Consider the following 22407-nt stretch of genomic DNA (forward strand, 5'->3'; position numbering starts at 1 on the left):
TAATGTAATATGTGGGCATATCTGAACAAATTATGACTTTATAAAACAAAAATTTTAATAGTTTGGAAAGTTAACAAAAAGTTGACAAAAATGAGGTGGTAAAGGATAGGAGATCATGGAGATTAAACAGTTTAGAGATTTTTTTTTAATGTTGTTCTTATGAAAAGTAAAGATATCATTAATTCTACATTTCAAGTTTCATATCCTTTCAAAATTGAAAAATGACAAGTTTAAGGATACAGAGTGTATAATTTCTTATTCAGTAGAGGAGAAAAAATAATGGTGGAGGAGAGTGCTTTAGCCTATTCAAACAAAGTCATGAAGAAAACTGATTGTTTGTTACAAATACACAGGAAATTAAAAGTGTGTAATAAAATGACATAAATCCCCATATAGTAATAACAATAAACATAAATGGATTAATTAGAATAAAGGGATGGAGTAAAAATGCTAATCATTCCAACAGAAAATAAATATAGATTTATCTTTGGTAGTTTTCTAAAAGCCAAATATATCTTTTGGGACAGAGAGTTACTCCTCGATAAAAAGATTAACTTATAAAAATATGTAAATTATAAAGACATACATAATAGTTATAAAGATATGGGTTTTATATAACATACATTTATACTATTTAAACAAATCTTGATGGATCTTTATGGACAAATTTAGAAAGCCACTGTAACATTTGAATATACTTTTGTTATAGAAGCAGTAAATATGTAGTATTGCAGGTGGAAAATATACACCACAGAGCAACACAGGCCTTACCATCCAAAGATTATCAGACTATTGCTCTAAACATCCTAATACATATCATTTAATTCCCTATGGTAGAGTTAAACGATGATTGGAAGTGATTGTCCACTGCAATAAACAAGCAACATTCACAGTTTGTAGAAGTGAGTGACAAGGAAGAAGATATCCATTGCTGAGAACAAGCACTGCCAATAGAAATGAAACAGTATGTATCAGAACTGGAAAGAGAGAGTGTGGGTATGTCATTGGCTTTCTCTAATTCTCTGTTAAAAAAAATAATCACTATATATACATACATATATACATGTATATATAGGCTGTTAAGGACTGGAGCTAAACTCTAACAAAATGACCCATAATATGCAGCATACTAAGTAGAGAACAGATATGTCAAAGTCCCAACAACTTGGCAACGCCATGTCCATAGAACCCGGTACACAGCAGCAATCATTTTCATTTTCAGGAGCCAGAGGAGACAAATCTTGCTGGTCACCAAGACAAAATGACATTAATAACTGTACTTTTGTGTTGTTTCAACATCAAAAATTTAAAAATGTTTTTCTTAAAAGTTTTCATATAGAGTCATATAAAATTGTGGTGATTTTATATGTAATGAGTTGTACATAATGATAGTTGTATTGAACCTCATAGGAAACATAGACTTTGTCTCTATATTTTTGAGCACTTTGTGCCAGGAACTATTCTAATTATTGGTATTATAGAGAATTTATGGAAAGAGATGAGACAAAGAATAATGAAATAGGTAGCGTAGTAAGTGACCTTAAACCCTATGGGGGAAAAAATTGAGATTATTGGGAGATGAAGAGTTTAGGTAAAGATTGCAATTTTAAAATATGGTAGCCAAAGAAGTCTGAAGTTGGAAATTAAATAACAAAACCTGAAGAAGGGCAGGGAGGAAGGCATATCTGAGGGAGAGCTTCCCAGAGGTATACCAAGTGCAATGCCCTGTGCCCAGAGTATGTCTGTCACGTCTGGGGAAAAGTCAGGGTCCCATGCGGAGTAAATGGCTGGGGCAAGGTGAGCAAGGGGGAAAGCGGTAGGAGACGAGGACAGAGAACTAAGGGCACAAAGGGATGGGTCACACGTGACCCTTTAGGCCATTGTAAAGAACCTGGTCTTCCAGTGTGGTGCGGGAAGACTTAATGATATTTGCTTCACATCATCTTATTTGTTTGACATCATCTTATTTGTATTTTATTTGTTTACACACATGTTCACACTGTCTTTGTGCAGGTTTATTTTAAATACTGGTGGCTTCTCATCTCTCAATATAAATTTCTCCACAGTCTTTGTCCAAAACCTCAGACTTATATACCCTATTTGCCTGGTGTCTATGCACATGACTAATAGGCACCTTGCATTTAACATGACCAAAGAATTTGTCTGTTTTTCCTCAGTTCATTATATCCTTCACCAGTGGCCCAAGCTAAAGATCTGTAAGTTATCATGGAACCTCTTCCTTACACAGCCCTGTTGACTCTGCCTCTCACATGTCCAAATACTTACACTTCATCTCCACCATGGTCATGCATGCTAAGTCGCTTCAGTTGGGTCTAATTCTTTGTGACTCTATGGACTATAGGCCACTAGGCTCCTCTGTCCATGGGGTTCTTCAACCAAGAATACTGGAGCGGGTTGCCATGCCCTTCTCCAGAGGATATTCCCAACCCAGGTTTTGAACCCTCATCTCTTACATCTCCTCCATTGGCAGGCGGGTTCTTTACCTCTAGCACCACCTGGAAAGTGACAAGTGTAAACTTACTTTTAGGGTCTGCTAATTTTTTTTTAATTGAAAAAAATGGTTTTAAAATACACATTAAATATCACTTGCCATTTTTAAGTGTACAGTTCACTGGCATTACGTATAGACACACTGTTGTATAACATCACTATCACGCTTTTCCAAACCAGTTTTGATCTTGAAAAACAATGCTTCATTACTCTTCCCTCTTCTCCAGCTCCTTGCAATCACCATTCTACTTTGTCTTTTACTAGTTTGACAACTTTAAGTATCTCATCTGCATATCTGAGGTTATTGATATTTCTCCCAGCAATCTTGATTCAGCTTGTACTTCTTCCAGCCCAACGTATCTCATGATGTACTCTGCATATAAGGTAAATAAACAGGGTGAAAATGTACAGCCTTGACATACTCCTTTTCCTATTTGGAACCAGTCTGTTGTTCCATGTCCAGTTCTAACTGTTGCTTCCTGACCTGCATATAGGTTTCTCAAGAGGCAGGTCAGGTGGTCTGGTATTCCCATCTCTTTCAGAATTTTCCACAGTTTATTGTGATCCACACAGTCAAAGGTTTTGGCATAGTCAATAAAGCAGAAATAGATGTTTTTCTGGAACTCTCTTGCTTTTTCCATGATCCAGCAGATGTTGGCAATTTGATCTCTGGTTCCTCTGCCTTTTCTAAAACCAGCTTGAACATCTGGAAGTTCATGGTTCACGTATTGCTGAAGCCTGGCTTGGAGAATTTTGAGCATTACTTTATTAGCGTGTTAGATGAGTCCAATTATGTGGTAGTTTGAGCATTCTTTGGCATTGCCTTTTTTGGGATAGGAATGAAAACTGACCTTTTCCAGTCCTGTGGCCACTGGTGAGTTTTCCAAATTTGCTGGCATATTGAGTGCAGCACTTTCACAGCACCATCTTCTAGGGTTTGAAATAGCTCAGCTGGAATTCCATCACCTCCACTAGCTTTGTTCATAGTGATGCTTCCTAAGGTCCACTTGACTTCACATTCCAGGATGTCTGGCTCTAGGTGAGTGATCACACACACATCATCATTATCTGGTTCATGAAGATCTTTTTTGTACAGTTCTTCCATGTATTCTTGCCACCTCTTCTTAATATCTTCTGCTTCTGTTAGGTCCATACCATTTCTGTCCTGTATCAAGCCCATCTTTGCATGAAATGTTCCCTTGGTATCTCTAATTTTCTTGAAGAGATCTCTAGTCTTTCCCATTCTATTGTTTTCCTCTGTTTCTTTGCACTGATCACTAAGGAAGGCTTTCTTATCTCTCCTTGCTATTCTTTGGACATCTGCATTCAAATGGGTATATCTTTCCTTTTCTCCTTTGCTTTTTGCTTCTCTTCTTTTCACAGCTATTTGTAAGGCCTCCCCAGACAGCCATTTTGCTTTTTTGCATTTCTTTTCCATGGGGATGGTCTTGATCCCTGTCTCCTGTACAATGTCACGAACCTCATTCCATAGTTCATCAGGCACTCTATCTATCAGATCTAGGCTCTTAAATCTATTTCTCACTTCCACTGTATAATCATAAGGGATTTGATTTAGGTCATACCTGAATGGTCTAGTTGTTTTCCTTACTTTCTTCAGTTTAAGTCTGAATTTGGCAATAAGGGGTTCATGATCTGAGCCACAGTCAGCTCCCAGTCTTGTTTTTGTGACTATATGGAGCTTCTCTGTCTTTGGCTGCATAGAATATAATCAATCTGATTTCAGCGTTGACCATCTGGTGATGTCCATGTGTAGAATCTTGTGTTGTTGGAAGAGGGTGTTTGCTATGACCAGCGCATTCTCTTGGCAAAACACTATTAGCCTTTGCCCTCTTCATTCCGTATTCCAAGGCCAAATTTGCCTGTTTCTCCAGGTGTTTCTTGACTTCCTACTTTTGCATTCCAGTCCCCTATAATGAAAAGGACATCTTTTTTGGGTGTTAGTTCTAGAAAGTCTTGTAGGTCTTCATAGAACCGTTCAACTTCAGCTTCTTCAGCATTACTGGTCATGGCATAGACTTGGATTACTGTGATATTGAATGGTTTGCCTTGGAAACGAACAGAGATCATTCTGTCGTTTTTGAGATTGCATCCAAGTATTGCATTTCAGACTCTTTTGTTGACCATGATGGTTACTCCATTTCTTATAAGGGATTCTTGCCCACAGTAGTAGATATAATCGTCATATGAGTTAAATTCACCCATTCCAGTCCTTTTTTGTTTGCTTAATCCTAAAATGTCAATGTTTGCTCTTGCCATCTCCTGTTTGACCACTTTCAGTTTACCTTGATTCATGGAACTAACATTCCAGATTCCAGTGCAATATTGCTATTTATAGCATTGAATTGCTTCCATGACCAGTCACATCCACAACTGGGTGTTGTTTTTGCTTTGGCTCCATCTCTTCTTTCTTTCTGGAGTTATTTTTTCCTACTGACCTCTAGTACATATTCGGTATGTACCCACCTGGGGAGTTCATCTTTCAGTGTCCTATCTTTTTGCCTTTTCATACCGTTCATGAAGTTCTCAAGGCAAGAATACTGAAGTGGTTTGCCATTCCCTTCTCCAGTGGACCACATTTTGTCAGAACTCTCCACCAAGACCCATCCGTCTTGGGTGGCCCTACATGGCGTGGCTCATAGTTTCAATGAGTTAGACAAAGCCCTGGTCCATGTGATTAGATTGGTTAGTTTTCTGTGATTGTGGTTTTCAGTCTGTCTGCCCTCTAATGGGGAAGTATAAGAGGCTTATGGAAGCTTCCTGATGGGAGAGACTGACTGAGAGGGAAACTGGGTCTTGTTCTGATGGGCAGGGCCATGCTCAGTAATTCTTTAATCCAATTTTCTCTTGATGGGTGGGGCTGTATTCCCTCCCTACAATTTACCTTGTGCCAAACTGTGGTGGAGGTAATGAAGATAATACTGACCTTCTTCAAAAGATCCCATGCGTGTACTGCTACACTCAGTGCCCCCAGCCCTGCAGCAGGCCACCGCCGACCCATGCCTCTGCTGGAGACTCCTGGACACTCACAGGCAAGTCTGGGTCATTTTGAACATAGGGTATAATTATCTTTTTTGAAGCTCTGCTTCAATTCCTTCAAGAATATACCCAGGAGTAGAATTGCTAGATCATATGGTAATTTTACTTGTAACATCTTGAAGGACTGCCATATTGTTTTCCATAGCAGCTGCACCATTGATATTCTCACTGGGTGCCTGCTTCTTCATCTTCTTCATTTAACTTCTAAATGACCTTCAGTTTCTTCAGGTACTAAGCTCACTCTTATTCTGGAGGTTTTGTAGCAGTTATTCTTTCTGTCTATAAAGCTTTCCACACTGAGGTTTACTTGACTGACTCTTTCAGATCATTCTCCTTAGATTCTTCCATGGATACCTTCCTTGGTGTGTCATATATAAAATTCAGTTTTATCCTGTATCCTAGATTTCTAAGACCTCATGGTCTCTTTTTTTATTCTTAAATTTTTTGGCCTTATGTTCCCCAAAACTCTATTCCCAGTACATAAAACTATGACTGACCCATTGAAAATACACATTAATTTTTGAAATGTCACTGGCATTAGCCTGGTAAATTTCCCTGCTGCTGCTATGTCGCTTCAGTCATGTCCGACTCTATGTGACCCCATAGACGGCAGCCCACCAGGCTCCCTCGTCTCTGGGATTCTCCAGGCAAGAACACTGGAATGGGTTGCCATTTCCTTCTCCAATGCGTGAAAGTGAAAAGTCAAAGTGAAGTCGCTCAGTCATGTCTGACTCTTAGCAACGCCATGGACTGCAGCCTACCAGGCTCCTCCATCCATGGGATTTTCCAGGCAAGAGTACTGGAGTGGGTTGCCATTGCTATATGTGAATATTACTCATTAGTGAAAATCTGTGTCATCACTCAGAGAATAATAATTATTCTTTATAAATTAATAAAAACAAGGCAAAATTCATAATTCCATAGTCAATAAGGAATGGCAGTTAAACTAGTTATCTTGACTCTGGTAGAAATTTGCAGCCTTGTTAATTTGAATGTTTTAGGCAAAATATGTTCTTTGGTTTCAAATTATTTCAGTAATTACTTTACTGCTTCTCTGTGCTTTAAATATGCAGTCTTTATCCTAGAGGTATTTATAAAATCTTTCATGAACTTGCAGACAGCAAATTTTAGTTTTGGTATTCAAACAAAGAGTACTCACATCACTTACCTTTCATAGCAAATTTTATAAATCAATGTTTTATAGTTCATCCCAGTAGTAACCACTTTCATAATCTGTAAGCTCAGCTGTGTAAGACAAAATTCATGCCAGTGACATAAAAGAAAATTTTTCTGTCTTTATTTTGAAAAGTGAGTAGGTAGGTACAAATGGGTTATTCCAGATTATAAACAATCTCCTAACACAGTTATTTTTATGAGGCCATACATTTTCAATGACATAAGTCTAATACTTGACAGACACCATTCCTCTGGCCCAGTGATGTGAACTGTGTGCCAAGAGTCCATTAAAAGTTTAGATGAGAGTTAGTATATACTCTTATGTATCAGCACACTTTTTTTTTTATCATGTCAGAAAGTATTTAGAGGTTTGGATCTAGGATTGAAACTCCTCTTATGAAGTGAAGATTAAAGGTGAGTCATGTACTGTCAGCCCCTCTTCTTCAAGAGCCTGTTTGTGCGCTCATTTCCAGGGTATCCTTAAAGCTTTGACAGATGTAATTCTGTGGGTATTAATTTAACTAACTTTCAGGAGAGATGCTCTAAGGTTTTCAGAAAAACAGATCAATATTTATTCTGAAAATACTTTTTTTTAATTCTCAAAGATGTTGAATGTTGTCACTGAAATCATTAGGCTTTCCTATTATTTTGAAAATGTCATAAATGAACATCAAATGAGATTAGACAGATTATCTTGTTGTTTCGAAAATTATTGCAAAAGCTTCAGATATGCCAAACAGAATTCATTGGAGAATCCATTACACTGCAAGGACACTGGAAAGTCTCCATGGCAACTGGGTCAAAAAGTATTAATTAACCCCTTCATCTCTTTTATTGCTTTCACTTAGAGTTTACGGGGAGAAGTTCTTCTCAAACATTGTGTTCTGTTGTTAAAGTTTATATATGCAATTTGAGATGATTTTTTTACACCTTTGTATATTATATCTTTGGCAACTTCCAGGCAGACCAATAGTACCTTATCCTTTTTGTTCACAAAAGAGTATCGTCAAAGGAGAAGATACCCATTTCCTTAGAAGATAGAGTTGATGTAGCATCTTTAGAATGTATCATTTTTTGAAAAGCTATTAGTATGATATCTACTTTAAAAGCTTCAATGAAAGACATATTCCCATATATCATTTAATCCAGTAGGAGATTTTGTTGAAAATGGATAAACTTGGTGGTGGGTATTAAAAGACGCTTAGTCCTTGGAAGAAAAGTTATGACCAACCTAGACAGTATATTCAAAAGCAGAGACATTACTTTGCCGACTAAGGCCCGTCTAGTCAAGGCTATGGTTCTTCCAGTAGTCATATATGGATGTGAGAGTTGGACTGTGAAGAGGGCTGAGCACCGAAGAATTGATGCTTTTGAACTGTGGTGTTGGAAAAGACTCTTGAGAGTCCCTTGGACTGCAAGGAGATCGAACCAGTCCATTCTGAAGGAGATCAGCCCTGGGATTTCTTTGGAGGGAATGATGCTAAAGCTGAAACTCCAGTACTTTGGCCACCTCATGTGAAGAGTTGACTCATTGGAAAAGACTCTGGTGCTGGGAGGGATTGGGGGCAGGAGGAGTAGGGGACGACCGAGGATGAGATGGCTGGGTGGCATCACTGACTCAATGGACGTGAGTCTTAGTGAACTCCGGGAGTTGGTGATGGACAGGGAGGCCTGGCGTGCTGCGATTCATGGGGTTGCAAAGAGTCGGACATGACTAAGCGACTGAACTGATTGCATCACCTTTTGCCTTATACCAATGAAAAAGATAAACTGTAATATTATCATTAATCATCAAATTCTCTTACATATTTAACATTGTTACCGTCAGAGCTTTTCACTTATGAAAGAAATAATAAACAGACAATTAGAATACAGTTGAAATCACTAAGATTTTTGAGTACTTATCAATTGTCAAGAACTGTGCAAAGCACTAAATGAACATTTAAAGTTTAGATGGAGAATGTTCTTTCTTAAATTTCTTCCTAGAGTTCATGTTTGATTTTCAAAGACGAGGCTACAGGTACCTGTATTAAACCTATCAAAATATGTATCAGGGTATATTGTAACTGCCTTTTCTCTTGTCTGTCTTTCCCATTAAACTATTAATATACATGCTGAGAGTACAGGTTTTATGTCTGCCATGTTTATTCTCCTGTAATCTGATCGTCATGAGTACCTAACCTTTATACCTCAAACCTGGGAAGCAATTTAGTAGTATTTATTAGAATTATGATTAGTGTCCAGAAAATACCTCATTTCTTTAGAGATAGGATCATAAGGAGCATGGTGATATAAAAACTAGAATGTCAGTTTCTTAATTGCAACCCACAGTGTCTTTAAAAAATTTTACATCAGGATAGCAAGTGCATTTTCTGTCTAGTAGCTAACATCAGTTGGTTCTATTCAAGACTGGAGTGTTGCAGTACTTTATTTCATTAAATCTTTTCCCCGCCATATGAGACCCTTACTATCTTTACCTTCATTCTGCGCATGAGGAAACTTTGACTTAGAGAGGATCAATCAGCTTTTAAGATTTCATATCTCATGAGTATCCAATACAAATTTGAATGCTTCTCTTGATTACTTCCAGAGCTCAAGCTTTGATTCAATCAGTATTTGTAATCCAGTTTAATTCATAGGTAAACTCAGAGAAGATAATTTGAGAAGAACATACAGCTAGTAAATGGCAGAGCCTAGTATTAAACCAGACGTGCACACTGCAGAGTCTGTGTGGCTTTAATCCAAACCACTGTCTCATTTCTTTAATAATAAATACACTTTTCACAGATGCAATAAACCATGGGTCAAGTACAATCCCATTCATGCTGAGCAAATCATGGCCCTAAATTGTTTATCCTGACAATTTCTCAGGAAAGGACTGTTACATTTATTTTCATCTCTAGTTAAATCAGAGTAAATAATCCTTGGGCAAGACAGTTTTTAACATTTCATATCCCTTTCTATTATTCTTACATCTGCCTTGATTTTACCCCTTATTAATGATACCTAAGCAAAGAGTTGGACACGACTGAGCGACTGAACTGAACTGAACTGAATGAGAAATATTTTGCCTTATCCTCCTGTTCATGGATTCTCACAGCAAGAATACTACAGTGGTTAGCCATTTCCTCCTCCAGTGAAATTAATTTTAGACATGAAACTAAAAGATGCTTGCTCCCTGGAAGGGAAGCTATGACAAACCTAGGCAGCATATTCAAAAGCAGAGACATCACTTTACCAACAAAGATCTGCATAGTCAAAGCTATGGTTTTTTCGGTAGTCATGTACAGATGTGAGAGTTGACCCATAAAGAAGGTGTAGCAGTGAAGATTTGATGCTTGTAAATTGTGGTGCTGGAGAAGACTCATGAGACCCTTGGTCTGCAAGGAAATCAAACTAGTCAGTTCTAAAGGAAGTGAACCCTGAATATTCATTGGAAAGACTGATGCTGAAGCTGAAGCTCCTATACTTTGGCTACCTGATGCGAAGAGCCAACACATTGGAAAAGACCCTGATCCTGGGAAAGACTGAAGGAAAAAGAAGGGGGAGGCAGAGACTGAGATGGTTAGAAAGCATCACCGACTCAATGGACATGAGTTTGATTTAACTCTGGGAAATACTAAAGGACAGAGGAGCCTGTTGTGCTACAGACTGTGGGGTTGCAAACAGTCAGACATGACTTAGGAGAAATATATGAGGAAAAAAGAAGGTTAAGGAAAAAAAAAACTGTTAGAATAAAGATAATGTGATGCTGCAGTGCCTCTAGAGGGATTTCAGTATCCTCTTGTACTTAAATTCTGTGAAAGTCAAATCAAACCTGGAAATCACATCAGAGGCTGATACCAGAAGGAACTTGGGCAATAAGTGATAAGTCAAGTGGGCCTTGGAAAGCATCACTATGAACAAAGCTAGTGGAGGTGATGGAATTCCAGTTGAGCTGTTTCAAATCCTGAAAGATAATGATGTGAAAGTGCTGCACTCAATATGCCAGCAAATTTGGAAAACTCAGCCGTGGCCACAGGACTGGAAAAGGTCAGTTTTCATTCCAGTCCCAAAAAATGCAATGCCAAAGAATGCTCAAACTACCGCACAATTGCACTCATCTCACATGCTAGTAAAGTAATGCTCAAAATTCTCCAAGCCAGGCTTTAGCAATACATGAGCCGTGAACTTCCTGATGTTCAAGATGGTTTTAGAAAAAGCAGAGGAACCAGAGATCAAACTGCCAACATCTGCTGGATCATGGAAAAAGCAAGAGAGTTCCAGAAAAACATCTATTTCTGCTTTATTGACTATGCCAAAGCCTTTGACTGTGTGGATCACAATAAACCATGGAAAATTCTGAAAGAGATGGGAATACCAGACCACCTGACCTGCCTCTTGAGAAATCTGTATGCAGGTCAGGAAGCAGCAGTTAGAACTGGACATGGAACAAGACTGGTTCCAAATAGGAAAAGGAGTACGTCAAGGCTGTATATTATCACCCTGCTTATTTAACTTCTATGCAGAGTACATCATGAGAAACGCTGGACTGGAAGAAACACAAGCTGAATCAAGATTGCTGGGAGAAATATCAATAACCTCAGATGTGCAGATGACACCACCCTTATGGCAGAAAATGAAGAGGAACTCAAAAGCCTCTTGATAAAAGTGGAGAGTGAAAAAGTTGGCCTAAAGCTCAACATTCAGAAAAGGAAGATCATGGCATCCGGTTCCATCACTTCATGGGAAATAGATAGGGAAACAGTGAAAACAGTGTCAGACTTTATTCTTTTGGGCTCCCAAATCACTGCAGATGGTGACTGCAGCCATGAAATTAAAAGACGCTTACTCCTTGGAAGAAAAGTTATGGCCAACCTAGATAGTATATTCAAAAGCAGAGACATTACTTTGCCGACTAAGGTCTGTCTAGTCAAGGCTATGGTTTTTCCTGTGGTCATGTATGGATGTGAGAGTTGGACTGTGAAGAAGGCTGAGCACTGAAGAATTGATGCTTTTGAAGTGTGGTGTTGGAGAAGACTCTTGAGAGTCCCTTGGACTGCAACCAGTCCATTCTGAAGGAGATCAGCCCTGGGATTTCTTTGGAAGGAATGATGCTAAAGCTGAAACTCCAGTACTTTGGCCACCTCATGCGAAGGGTTGACTCATTGGAAAAGACTCTCATGCTGGGAGGGATTGGGGGCAGGAGGAGAAGGGGACGAAGGAGAAGAGGATGAGATGGCTGGATGGCATCACTGACTCGATGGATGTGAGTCTGAGTGAACTCTGGCAGTTGGTGATGGACAGGGAGGCCTGGGGTGCTGCGATTCATGGGGTCGCAAAGAGTCAGACACGACTGAGCGACTGAACTGAACTGCACTGGAACATGATGTTAAGCCTTGTTTAAGTGGTACGTTTTACTGTGCTCTGTGTTCTAATATGAAAGATGCTGATAGTCCTCCTTTTAAATTCTAGAGTCTCAAGTTCCTGACCAGCCAAGCTCTCTTCATGTGAGGCCCCAGACCAACTGCATCATCATGAGTTGGACCCCTCCCTTAAACCCAAACATTGTCGTGCGAGGTTACATCATTGGATATGGTGTCGGGAGCCCTTATGCTGAGACAGTACGTGTGGACAGTAAACAGCGCTACTATTCCATTGAGAGGTTAGGTAAGTAGCTGTGAATTTTCTTCTCATAAGGAAAATAAATGATTTATATTTAATCATTTTCTCTTTTGGAAAATTGCTCTTTGGAATTTGATGTCAATTTATTACAGATATCCAGAACTCTTTTTCTGTCTATCAGTCTACTCACTTACCCTTCTGTACACATACATGCTTTTTTTTTTTTTTCTGGACTTTGAGTTGAGGAATTTTATCTAGGCAGATACAGAGAAGTGGGTGACCTGGTGTGTACCCTGCCTATGTCATAAGAATACAGTGCATTGGAACATTTTTTTTTCTTTTTCCTCTGTCAATGGAGACTTCTAATCTTAACAATTCTTACAAAAAGAGTCAGCATATTATTTTTCTCACTAGAAAGTTACTGTTGACTTTTCTTTAATTTTGAATTATACAGTCTCATTATCTTTTTTTCCCAGTAGTATTTATAGACCAAACTTGGTGGCTATCATGACAACAAGATTTTTTAAAAAAGAATTTTCAATCAAGCCAGTAACTCGGAGCAATCAAACTCCTCTCCTCTTAGTTCAAGTTCTTTTACTGTGTTTTACCTCATTTTGCTGAACATAATAATTCTAATGTGATGTTTCTGAATTCATTGAAAATTTGTTTATTCAGAGTTAACATGTATAAAGTTTTCATATTCATTTTATATCAGATTTTCCATAATGCAATAAGAGATTATATCATTAGCAGAGGGAAATAAAATGAATCTTTTTCATATGTAGGGTGCCAGCAAGTTAAACAGTTGTCATAAAGCAGAAGGCAAGTTGATTCTACCTGTTGATTTAACATGATATTATTTGCACTGACGTACAGTGACCTTCTCAGTGGAAAGGCAGCCTGATTGGATTGCTACTTATTTGCAGTGTCTCTCAGGAACAGCGTTAGTGATGAGAAGCCTGATTTGAATTTGAATAGCTAAAATGCAGTAGCAAGGAAAGGTTTTGTCAGTGCTAGAGGAAATCTGCACTGACCCATTCTCTCAGTAATTGCTTCAAACACTAATAAGAGGAGCACCTTCTGCAAATCTGCACAATTTCAGTTAGCTTGGCATTTGGAAATAATATTCCCTCCATCAGTCCCTGAGTTTGAATGCAGAGGCAATCACAAAATTCATATTTTATGGCCTTCAAACCTATGTCAGGGGACTCTGATTTTTCCGTTCTTCAGTATACCACACCATCTCTGACAGTTCATCTTGGTGCCACGCACCAGAGGGAGAGAAGCCTGTGGCAGTACACAGGCTCTTGAACAATGAGGTCATGATGCCAACTCACAGTGAAGTCATGAAGAAAAGCTGCATTGTTTCACCATGTGCTTTTGATAATGGTGCTTCTTATTACAAGGAGACTCTCCCATGAGTTTCCAAGTCTAGTTTGAGGCATTTGAGAGATTAATACTGTGGCTGCTGCTGCTGCTAAGTCGCTTCAGTGTCCGACTTTGTGCGACCCCATAGACTGCAGCCCACCAGGCTCTGCCGTCACTGGGATTATCCAGGCAAGAACACTGGAGTGGGTTGCCATTTCCTTCTCCAATGCATGAAAGTGAAAACTGAAAGTGAAGTCGTTCAGTTGTGTCCGACTCTTCACGACCCCATGGACTGCAGCCCACCAGGCTCCTCTGTCCATGGGATTTTCCAGGCAAGAGTACTGGAGTGGGGTGCCATTGCCTTCTTCATAATAATGTTGCCAATGTTTGCAAAAGCTTAAAGAAGAGATTTTTCCATTGTAAGATATGTTTTAAAGAGCTAGGAAAACTGATAAAGGTAAAAATGGAATAGGAACCTGTCTCAGTGATAGCTAAACATGAGTATGCGCGGTAAAACTTATCGGAAAAGCAAAATTACACACATACAGCCACTCCCTCCATCCCCGCACCCCGCCCCGCCACCACACACATATGTATTTAAATTCTGTTAAAACTTTAAACATAGTACCATGTCTTAACATAGGGTTTCCCTGGTGGCTTAAATGGTAAAGGATTCACCTGCAGTGCAGGAGACCTGGGTTCAATCCCTGGGTTGAGAAGATCCCCTGGGAGAAGGGAATGGCAACCCACTCCAGTATTCTTGCCTGGAGAATCCCATGGATAGAGGAGCCTGGTGGCCTCAGCCCATGGGGTCAGAGTTGGACACAACTGAGTGACTGACACTTTCACATCTTAACATAAAATGTAAAATAGTTGTTTTATCAGTATTGTTCCACTATCTCCATGGTTATACAAATAAACTGGTATTCTTTTAATATAAATTTCCATCACTTGGCCAAAATATATGTTAAACATAGCTGAAGTTCTAATATTTATAAAGATAAAAGACTCATTCAGGTCTACATTTGAACTCAACAAAGAAACCATCAGTGTTTTATTTATTCTATTAAATATTAAAATCAGCATATCAGTTTTATAGTATTTTTTAAAAGGTATTTAAAATGCAATTTTAAAGCTTTTAATTGAGACATTTTATATGAGGCTTCCCAGGTGGGTCAGTGCTAAAGAATCTACCTGCCAAGCAGGAGACACAGGTTCAGTCCCTGCATTGGGAAGATCCCCTGGAGAAGAAAATGACAACCCACTCCACTATTCTTGCCTGGAGAATTCCATGGACAGACGAACCCGGTGGGCTAGAGTCCATGGGGTCTGCAAAGAGTTGGGTATGACTTAGAGACCAAAGCAGAAGAACAGCATGACAGTTTTACAATTAAAAATGAATTAAGGAAAGTTCCAACCCATTTAAGCATAGGGTCAGCCATAACTTGATATCAAGTATTGATATCATGATTGTATTTTAGACTGTAAAAAGCCATGTGGTTTGTAACTGACCAATAAACCTCCTCTTTTCTTTGGTGAGAGACCAGAACTTCCAAATAGCGTTTTGTTTATCAGGTATAGTAACTTACTATTTAGACACCAGGCACTATGACCTGCATTAGGGCTAGAAGTACATGACCATTTTGAAAACTATCTAATGTTGCCTGATTTAAAACAAAACACAGCTTGCCTAGTGCAGGCATAGAGCTTTATTAACCAGGATTATAATTAATCCTTTGAAATCTTCCTCCTTTTTAGTTCCAAAGTCCTGATGTCAACTTTGGTATATACACATGGTATAGATCCACGATATCTGAATTCTAGCAGTGTTTCAATTCAGTCACCCAGTCATGTCTGACTGTTTGTGACCCCATGGACTACAGCATGCCAGGCTTCCCGGTCCATCACCAACTCCTGGAGCTTACTCAAGTTCATGTCCATTGAGTCAGTGATGCTATCCAACGAAAGTCCTGCAGCCAAGGGGTGGTGTTTTGTTCCAGGATCTAGCTTCAGACTTGAAGCTCCCCATCCCTTCATCCATTAAGCCATGGATGTCTCTGTTGCTGACTCTGGGCTCTTCAGTCTTGCAGCTGGGCAGGTACAGGACTTGCAGGCCTGCAGGATGCAGTCCAATAAAGGTGTTAGTTGTAGGTTCTTCTCAGATGTCTGTTATCACATTGAGGTAGTGTTTACTATTCCTAGCTTTATAAGAGTGTTACTATGAATATTTATTGAATTTTCATGAAATAATTTTCTGTCTTTTGAGATGGTCCTATACTTTTCCTCTTGTAATCATTTTTAATATTGTTAATCATATTGATTGATTTTTGAAAGGTGAATACCCATTCTTATGTTGTAGGATTTAATTTGTTAATAGTTATTAAGGTTTTATTTATTTATTTTTTTGCTATATTCATTAAGTATACGTGTCTATAAGTGTCTGTAGGCCGCCGTCTCTGGCATCACACAGAGTCGGACACAACTGAAGCGACTTAGCAGCAGCAGCAGTAGCAGCAGCAGTGACTTTCCAGGTTATTTTTAAAACTAAGCTTATACCACTCATAAAATTATGTGAATTATTGCTCTTTATGTAGCTGAAAAATTTGGGTAAAATTGTTATTTCTTATTCCTTGAATATTTGATGAAATTCACTAACAAAACCACCACTTGTATCTGAGATTTCCTTTTAGGGAAGGATTTTGAAATGAATTAAATTTCTTTAACATATACAGGTATTTTTATATTTTGAATTCTTTCTTGTACTGATTTTGGCAAGTTAATTTTTTCATGAAATTCATCTATTTTATTTTGTCACATTTATTGGCCTAGAGTTGCTCATTCATGATATTATGTTACTGTCTGGGGTATCTATGGAATAACTATTTTTACATTTTTGAGACTAATAATTTATGTTCTCTTATTTGTGATCATTCTAGGTTGGGGTTTGTTAATTTTGTTGATCTGTCAAGGAAAGAGACTCTAACATTGCTAATTGTTTCTGTTATCTATTATTTCTTTCATGTTTGCTCTTATCTTGACTATGTTCTTTCTTATACTAATTTCAGTCATAATTTGCACTTTTATTTGCAATTTCTTAAAGTGAAGTCTCGGGCTTCCCTGGTGGCTCAGAGGTTAAAGCGTCTGCCTCCAATGCGGGAGACCTGGGTTTGATCCCTGGGTCGGGAAGATCCCCTGGAGAAGGAAATGGCAATCCACTCCAGTATTCTTGCCTGGAGAATCCCATGGACAGAGAAGCCTGGTAGGTTACAGTCCACGGGGTTGCAAAGAGTTGGACTCGACTGAGCGACTTCACCTCACCTCAAAGTGAAATCTCATAATGTAAAGATTTAAATCTATTGATACTTCCCTAAGCACTACTTTCCTTCCATTTCACAATTTTATACATGTATATATTTATTATCACTTAGTTTAAAATATTTTCTGATTTTTCCTTGATTTCTTTTTGCTCTGTGACTTATTGTGTTGCCTAATTTTCCAATTTTGAGTTTTCTTAGATAGTTATTATTACTGATTATTTTTATCATGATTAGAAAATGTACTCAGATTTCACTATTTTTACATTTGCTTTATTTTTTATTATTTTAGTTTTTAACCAATTTTTATTCAAGTATAGGTAATTTAAAATGCATTAGTTTCAAGTGTAGAGCAAAGTGATTCAGTTACCCACATAAATATATATATATATTAATACATATCAGTTATCTGTCTATCAGTTAAGTTCAGTCACTCAGTTGTGTCCAACTCTTTGCGACCCCATGAACCACAGCACGCCAGGCCTCCCTGTCCATCACCAACTCCCGGAGTCCACCCAAACCCATGTCCGTTGACTCGGTGATACCATCCTACCATCTCATCCTCTGTCGTCCCCTTCTCCTCCTGCCCTCAATCTTTCCCAGCATCAGGGTCTTTTCAAATGAGTCAGCTCTTTGAAAATTAGCTGGCCAAAGTATTGGAGTTTCAGCTTCAACATCAGTCCTTCCAATGAACACCTAGGACTGATCTCCTTTGGGATGGACTCTTTGGATCTCCTTGCAGTCCAAAGGACTCTCAAGAGTCTTCTCCAACACCACAGTTCAAAAGCATCAATTTTTTGGCACTCAGCTTTCCTTATAGTCCAGCTCTCACATCCATACATGACCACTGGAAAAACCAAAACTTGACTAGATGGACCTTTGTTGACAAAGTAATGTCTCTGCTTTTCAATATGCTATCTGGGTTGGTCATAACTTTCCTTCCAAACAATAAGCATCTTTTAATTTCATGGCTGTAATCACATCTGCAGTGATTTTGGAGCCCAGAAAAAATAAAGTCAGCCACTGTTTTCACTGTTTCCCCATCTATTTGCCATGAAGTGATGGGACTGGATGCCATGATCTTCATTTTCTGAATGTTGAGCTTTAAGCCAACTTTTTCACTTTCCTCTTATACTTTCATCAAGAGGCTCTTTAGTTCTTCTTCACTTTCTGCCATAAGGGTAGTGTCATCTGCATATCTGAGGTGATTGATATTTCTCCCGGCAGTGTTGATTCTGGCTTGTGTTTCATCCAGCCCAGCATTTCGCTTGATGTACTTTGCATATAAGTTAAATAATCAGGATGACAATATACAATCTTGATGAGCTTCTTTCCCAATTTGGAACCAGTCTGTTGTTCCATGTCCAGTTCTAACTGTTGGTTCTTCACCTGCATACAGATTTCTCAGGAGGCAGATCAGGTGGTCTGGTATTCCCATCTCTTGAAGAATTTTCTGCAGTTTGTTGTGTTCCAAAGTCAAAGGCTTTGGCGTAGTCAATAAAGCAGAAGTAGATGTTTTTCTGGAACTCTCTCACTTTTTCGATGATCCAGCAGATGTTGGTGATTTGATCTCTGGTTCCTCTGTCTTTTCTAATCCAGCTTAAAAATCTGGAAGTTTACAGTTCATGAACTGTTTGAAGCCTGGCTTGGAGAAATTTGAGCATTACTTTGCTAGCTTGTAAGATAAGTGCAATTGTGCGGTAGTTTGCCATCCTTTGGCATTGCCTTTCTTTGGGATTGGAATGAAAACTGATCTTTTCCAGTCCTATGGCCACTGCTGAGTTTTCCAAATTTGCTGGCATATTGAGTACAGCACTTTCACAGCATCATCTTTTAGGGTTTGAAATAGCTCAACTGGAATTCCATCACCTCCACTAGCTTTGTTTGTGGTGAAGCTTCCTAAGGTCCAGTTGACTTCACATTCCAGGATGTCTGGTTCTAGGTGAGTGATCACACCATCATGATTATCATGAAGATCTTTTTTGTACAGTTCTTCTGTGTATTCTTGCCACCTCTTCTTAATATCTTCTGCTTCTGTTAGGTCCATACCATTTCTGTCGTTCATTGTGCCCATCTTTGCATGAAATGTTCCCTTGATATCTCTAATTTTCTTGAAGAGATCTCTAGTCTTTCCCATTCTATTGTTTTCCTCTATTTCTTTGCACTGATCACTGAGGAAGGCTTTCTTATCTCTCCTTGCTATTCTTTGGACATCTGCATTCAAATGGATGTATCTTTCCTTTTCTCCTTTGCTTTTCACTTTTCTTTTCCCAGCTATTTGTAAGGGCTCCTCAGACTGCCATTTTGTTTTTTTGCATTTCTTTTCTTGGGGATGGTCTTGACCCCTGTCTCCTGTACAGTGTCACAAACCTCTGTCCCTAGTTCTTCAGGCACTCTATCAGATCTAATCCCTTGAATCTGTTTGTCACTTCCCCTGTATAATCATAAGGTATATGATTTAGGTCATTCCTGAATGGTCTAGTGGTTTTCCCTACTTTCTTCATTTTAAGTCTGAATTTGGCAATAAGGAGTTCATGATCTGAGTCACAGTTAGCTCCCAGTCTTTTTTTTTTTTTTTTTTGCTAACTGTATATAGCTTATCTTTGTCTACAAAGACTATAATCAGTCTGAATTCAGTATTGACCGTCTGGTGATGTCCATGTGTAGAGCCTTCTCTTGTGTTGTTGGAAGAGGGTGTTTGCTGTGACCAGTCCATTCTTTTGGCAAAACTTAGCCTTTGCCTGCTTCATTCTGTGACTGCTTCATTCTGTACTCCGAGGCCAAATCTGCCTGTTACTCCAGGTATTTCCTGACTTGCTACTTTTGCATGCCAGTCCCCTATAATGAAAAGGACATCTTTTGGGGGCATTAGTTCTCGAAGGTCTTGTAGGTCTTCATAGAACCATTAAACTTCAGCTTCTTCAGCATTACTGATCATGGCGTAGACTTGGATTACCATGATATTGAATGGTTTGCCTTGGAAATGACAGAGATCATTCTGCCATTTTTGAGACTGCATCCAACTACTGCATTTCAGGACTCTTTTGTGGACTATGATTGCTACTCTATTTCTTCTAAGGGATTCTTGCCCACAGTAGTAGATATAATGGTCATCTGAGTTAAAGTCACCCATTCCAGTCCATTTTAGTTCACTGATTCCTAAAACGTCGACATTCACTTTTTGCCATCTCCTGTTTGACCACTTCCAATTTGCCTTCATTCATGGACCTAACATTCCAAGTTCCTATGCAATAATGCTCTTTACAGCTTTGGACTCTACTTCCATTACCAGTCACATCCACAGCTGGGTGTTGTTTTTACTTTGGCTTCATCTCTTCATTCTTTCTGGGGTTATTTCTCCACTATCTCTTGTAGCATATTGGGCACCTACCGACCTGGGGAGTTCATCTTTCAGTGTCCTATCTTTTGCCTTTCCATACTGTTCATACTGAACAACATAGTGACTGACATTCAATTCAGTGTGAAAGACAAAAGTGTTAACGCCTGGATTCAGCTATAATGGAATGCTGATTAGAAAATCTTGAGTGGGAGAGTTAGATTCATTCAGCATGAACCCTGCTTCCCAGAGAGGAGTGAGGAGAGAAAAGATCATTTTATGAGATCATTACTCTGAATGAAGAATGGATTTTATTTTTTTAGGTGTTTTTTTTTTTTTTTTTCAGTTAGTACCTTCTAAACCTACAGGCATTTTCTAGCAAAGTTTAAGGGCAGCCTCAGGGTGATTCATTAATAATACATATCATTCTATTTGTAACTCTTCTCACTTTTTACTCCCTGAAGTCCAAAGCAGATACATTGTCATATAGCTGGTGAGTTTTCTAAGGCTCTATTATTTGGAATCTACTACAATAGATAAATACTATTATGAAACAAGAGAGGAAAAAGTCTTCTCAATAGAGTAATGATTATATATATATATAAACAATTATATGATTCACTCATTCCACCAGCATTAAACTCAAGAATTCAATCAAAAACTTTTCCTCTGCCTTCTCTGTTTTTCTAGAAAATATTTTATTTGCTTGAGAACAATCCAGATCTCTCCTTAGCTTTCCACGTCAGTTGGTGTTTATAGACAAATACTCAGCTTATTTTTTCCTAGGACTTACAAATACCAATCTGTTCCTTCATATCCACATTATTTTAGTATCAAGTATCATCCCCATTTTATAAATAATGAAAGATAGCAAAAGAACTAAAGAAACCAAGAAAAGTTGAAGATAATCTTTCGATAAGGTTGAATGACCTTAACACACTCAAATAAGCATTATCAAGAACAGCAAAAATCAGCCTGCTTAGCATGGAGAGAGCAAGCTGGGATCAATTTTAGTATGATTAGGACTTGTGCTAGGGCTTCCCTGGTAGCCTAGAGGTTAGAGCGTCTGCCTGCAATGCGGGAGACCCAGGTTCAATCCCTGGGTCAGGAAGATTTCTTGGAGAGGGAAATGGCAACCCACTCCAGTATTCTTGCCTGGAGAATCCCATGGAGGGAGGTGCCTGGTGAGCTACAGTCCATGGGGTCACAAAGAGTCCAACAGGACTGAGCGACTTCACTTTCACTTTCAGGACTTGCATTAGAACGCATTACTTCAGGGAAGTTCTATTTCGTATAAGGTATACTTCCTAAGGTATTCTGGCAAAGTTAAATCCCTTCAACAACAGAATAATATGATCTAGTGAAATAGAACACAGTTTAAAAGTTCTGAGGAAATACAAATGATAGCTTTAGATTTGAGTCCCAGAGATCTGAGAGTTGTTATCTTATGAACCAGATTCAGGGCTGACTTTGGGAGAAAAGAGAGAAAAACAGATGTCTCCATATATTGTATTACTAAGCATTTGTACTTGTGGATTAGTATTTCTTCTTTTAGTTAAATCGTTTTCTGCTGCATGTAATTTGAAGTTGTGTTATCAGGCACACAATTACTTAGGGATTGTTATATTGTGTTGATGAATTAACTGCTTTAGCATTGATGAGCTATACCTCTTTATCAGTGGTAATATTTTCTGTGAAATATGCTTAGTGTCTATTAATATAACAACTCCAGCCTATTTTTTGTGTGTTGGCATAATATATATTTTTCCGTTGCTATTTTACTTTCAAATTACTAGTGTCTTTAAAGTGAGTTTCTTATAGGCAGCAATATAGTTGGGTCTTATTTTGGTTTTGTTTGTTTGGCTATCCATTATGACAATCTCTGACTTTTAATTAAGGTGTTTGGGCCATTTTCATTTAATATGGATATTGATATGGTTGGGTTTATATATACTGTCCTGCTATTTTTGTTTACTTGTTATATTGGGAAAAAGCAAGAGAGTTCCAGAAAAAACATCTATTTCTGCTTTATTGACTATG

At 38.5% G+C, this 22407-nt stretch overlaps 1 protein-coding gene across 1 annotated transcript in view; it reads left to right on the forward strand.

Annotated features, from left to right (window-relative positions):
• Positions 1–22407, forward strand: part of DCC (DCC netrin 1 receptor) — an 827169-nt gene that overhangs the window by 597491 nt on the left and 207271 nt on the right. The window contains exon 15 of the mRNA XM_052660382.1: positions 12199–12393. Coding sequence (XP_052516342.1) covers positions 12199–12393 — 195 coding nt within the window. The remainder of the gene's footprint in view (positions 1–12198; positions 12394–22407) is intronic.

The sequence above is a fragment of the Budorcas taxicolor genome, chromosome 22 (genome assembly GCF_023091745.1).
Source record: "Budorcas taxicolor isolate Tak-1 chromosome 22, Takin1.1, whole genome shotgun sequence".
Taxonomy (NCBI): Eukaryota; Metazoa; Chordata; class Mammalia; order Artiodactyla; family Bovidae; genus Budorcas; species Budorcas taxicolor.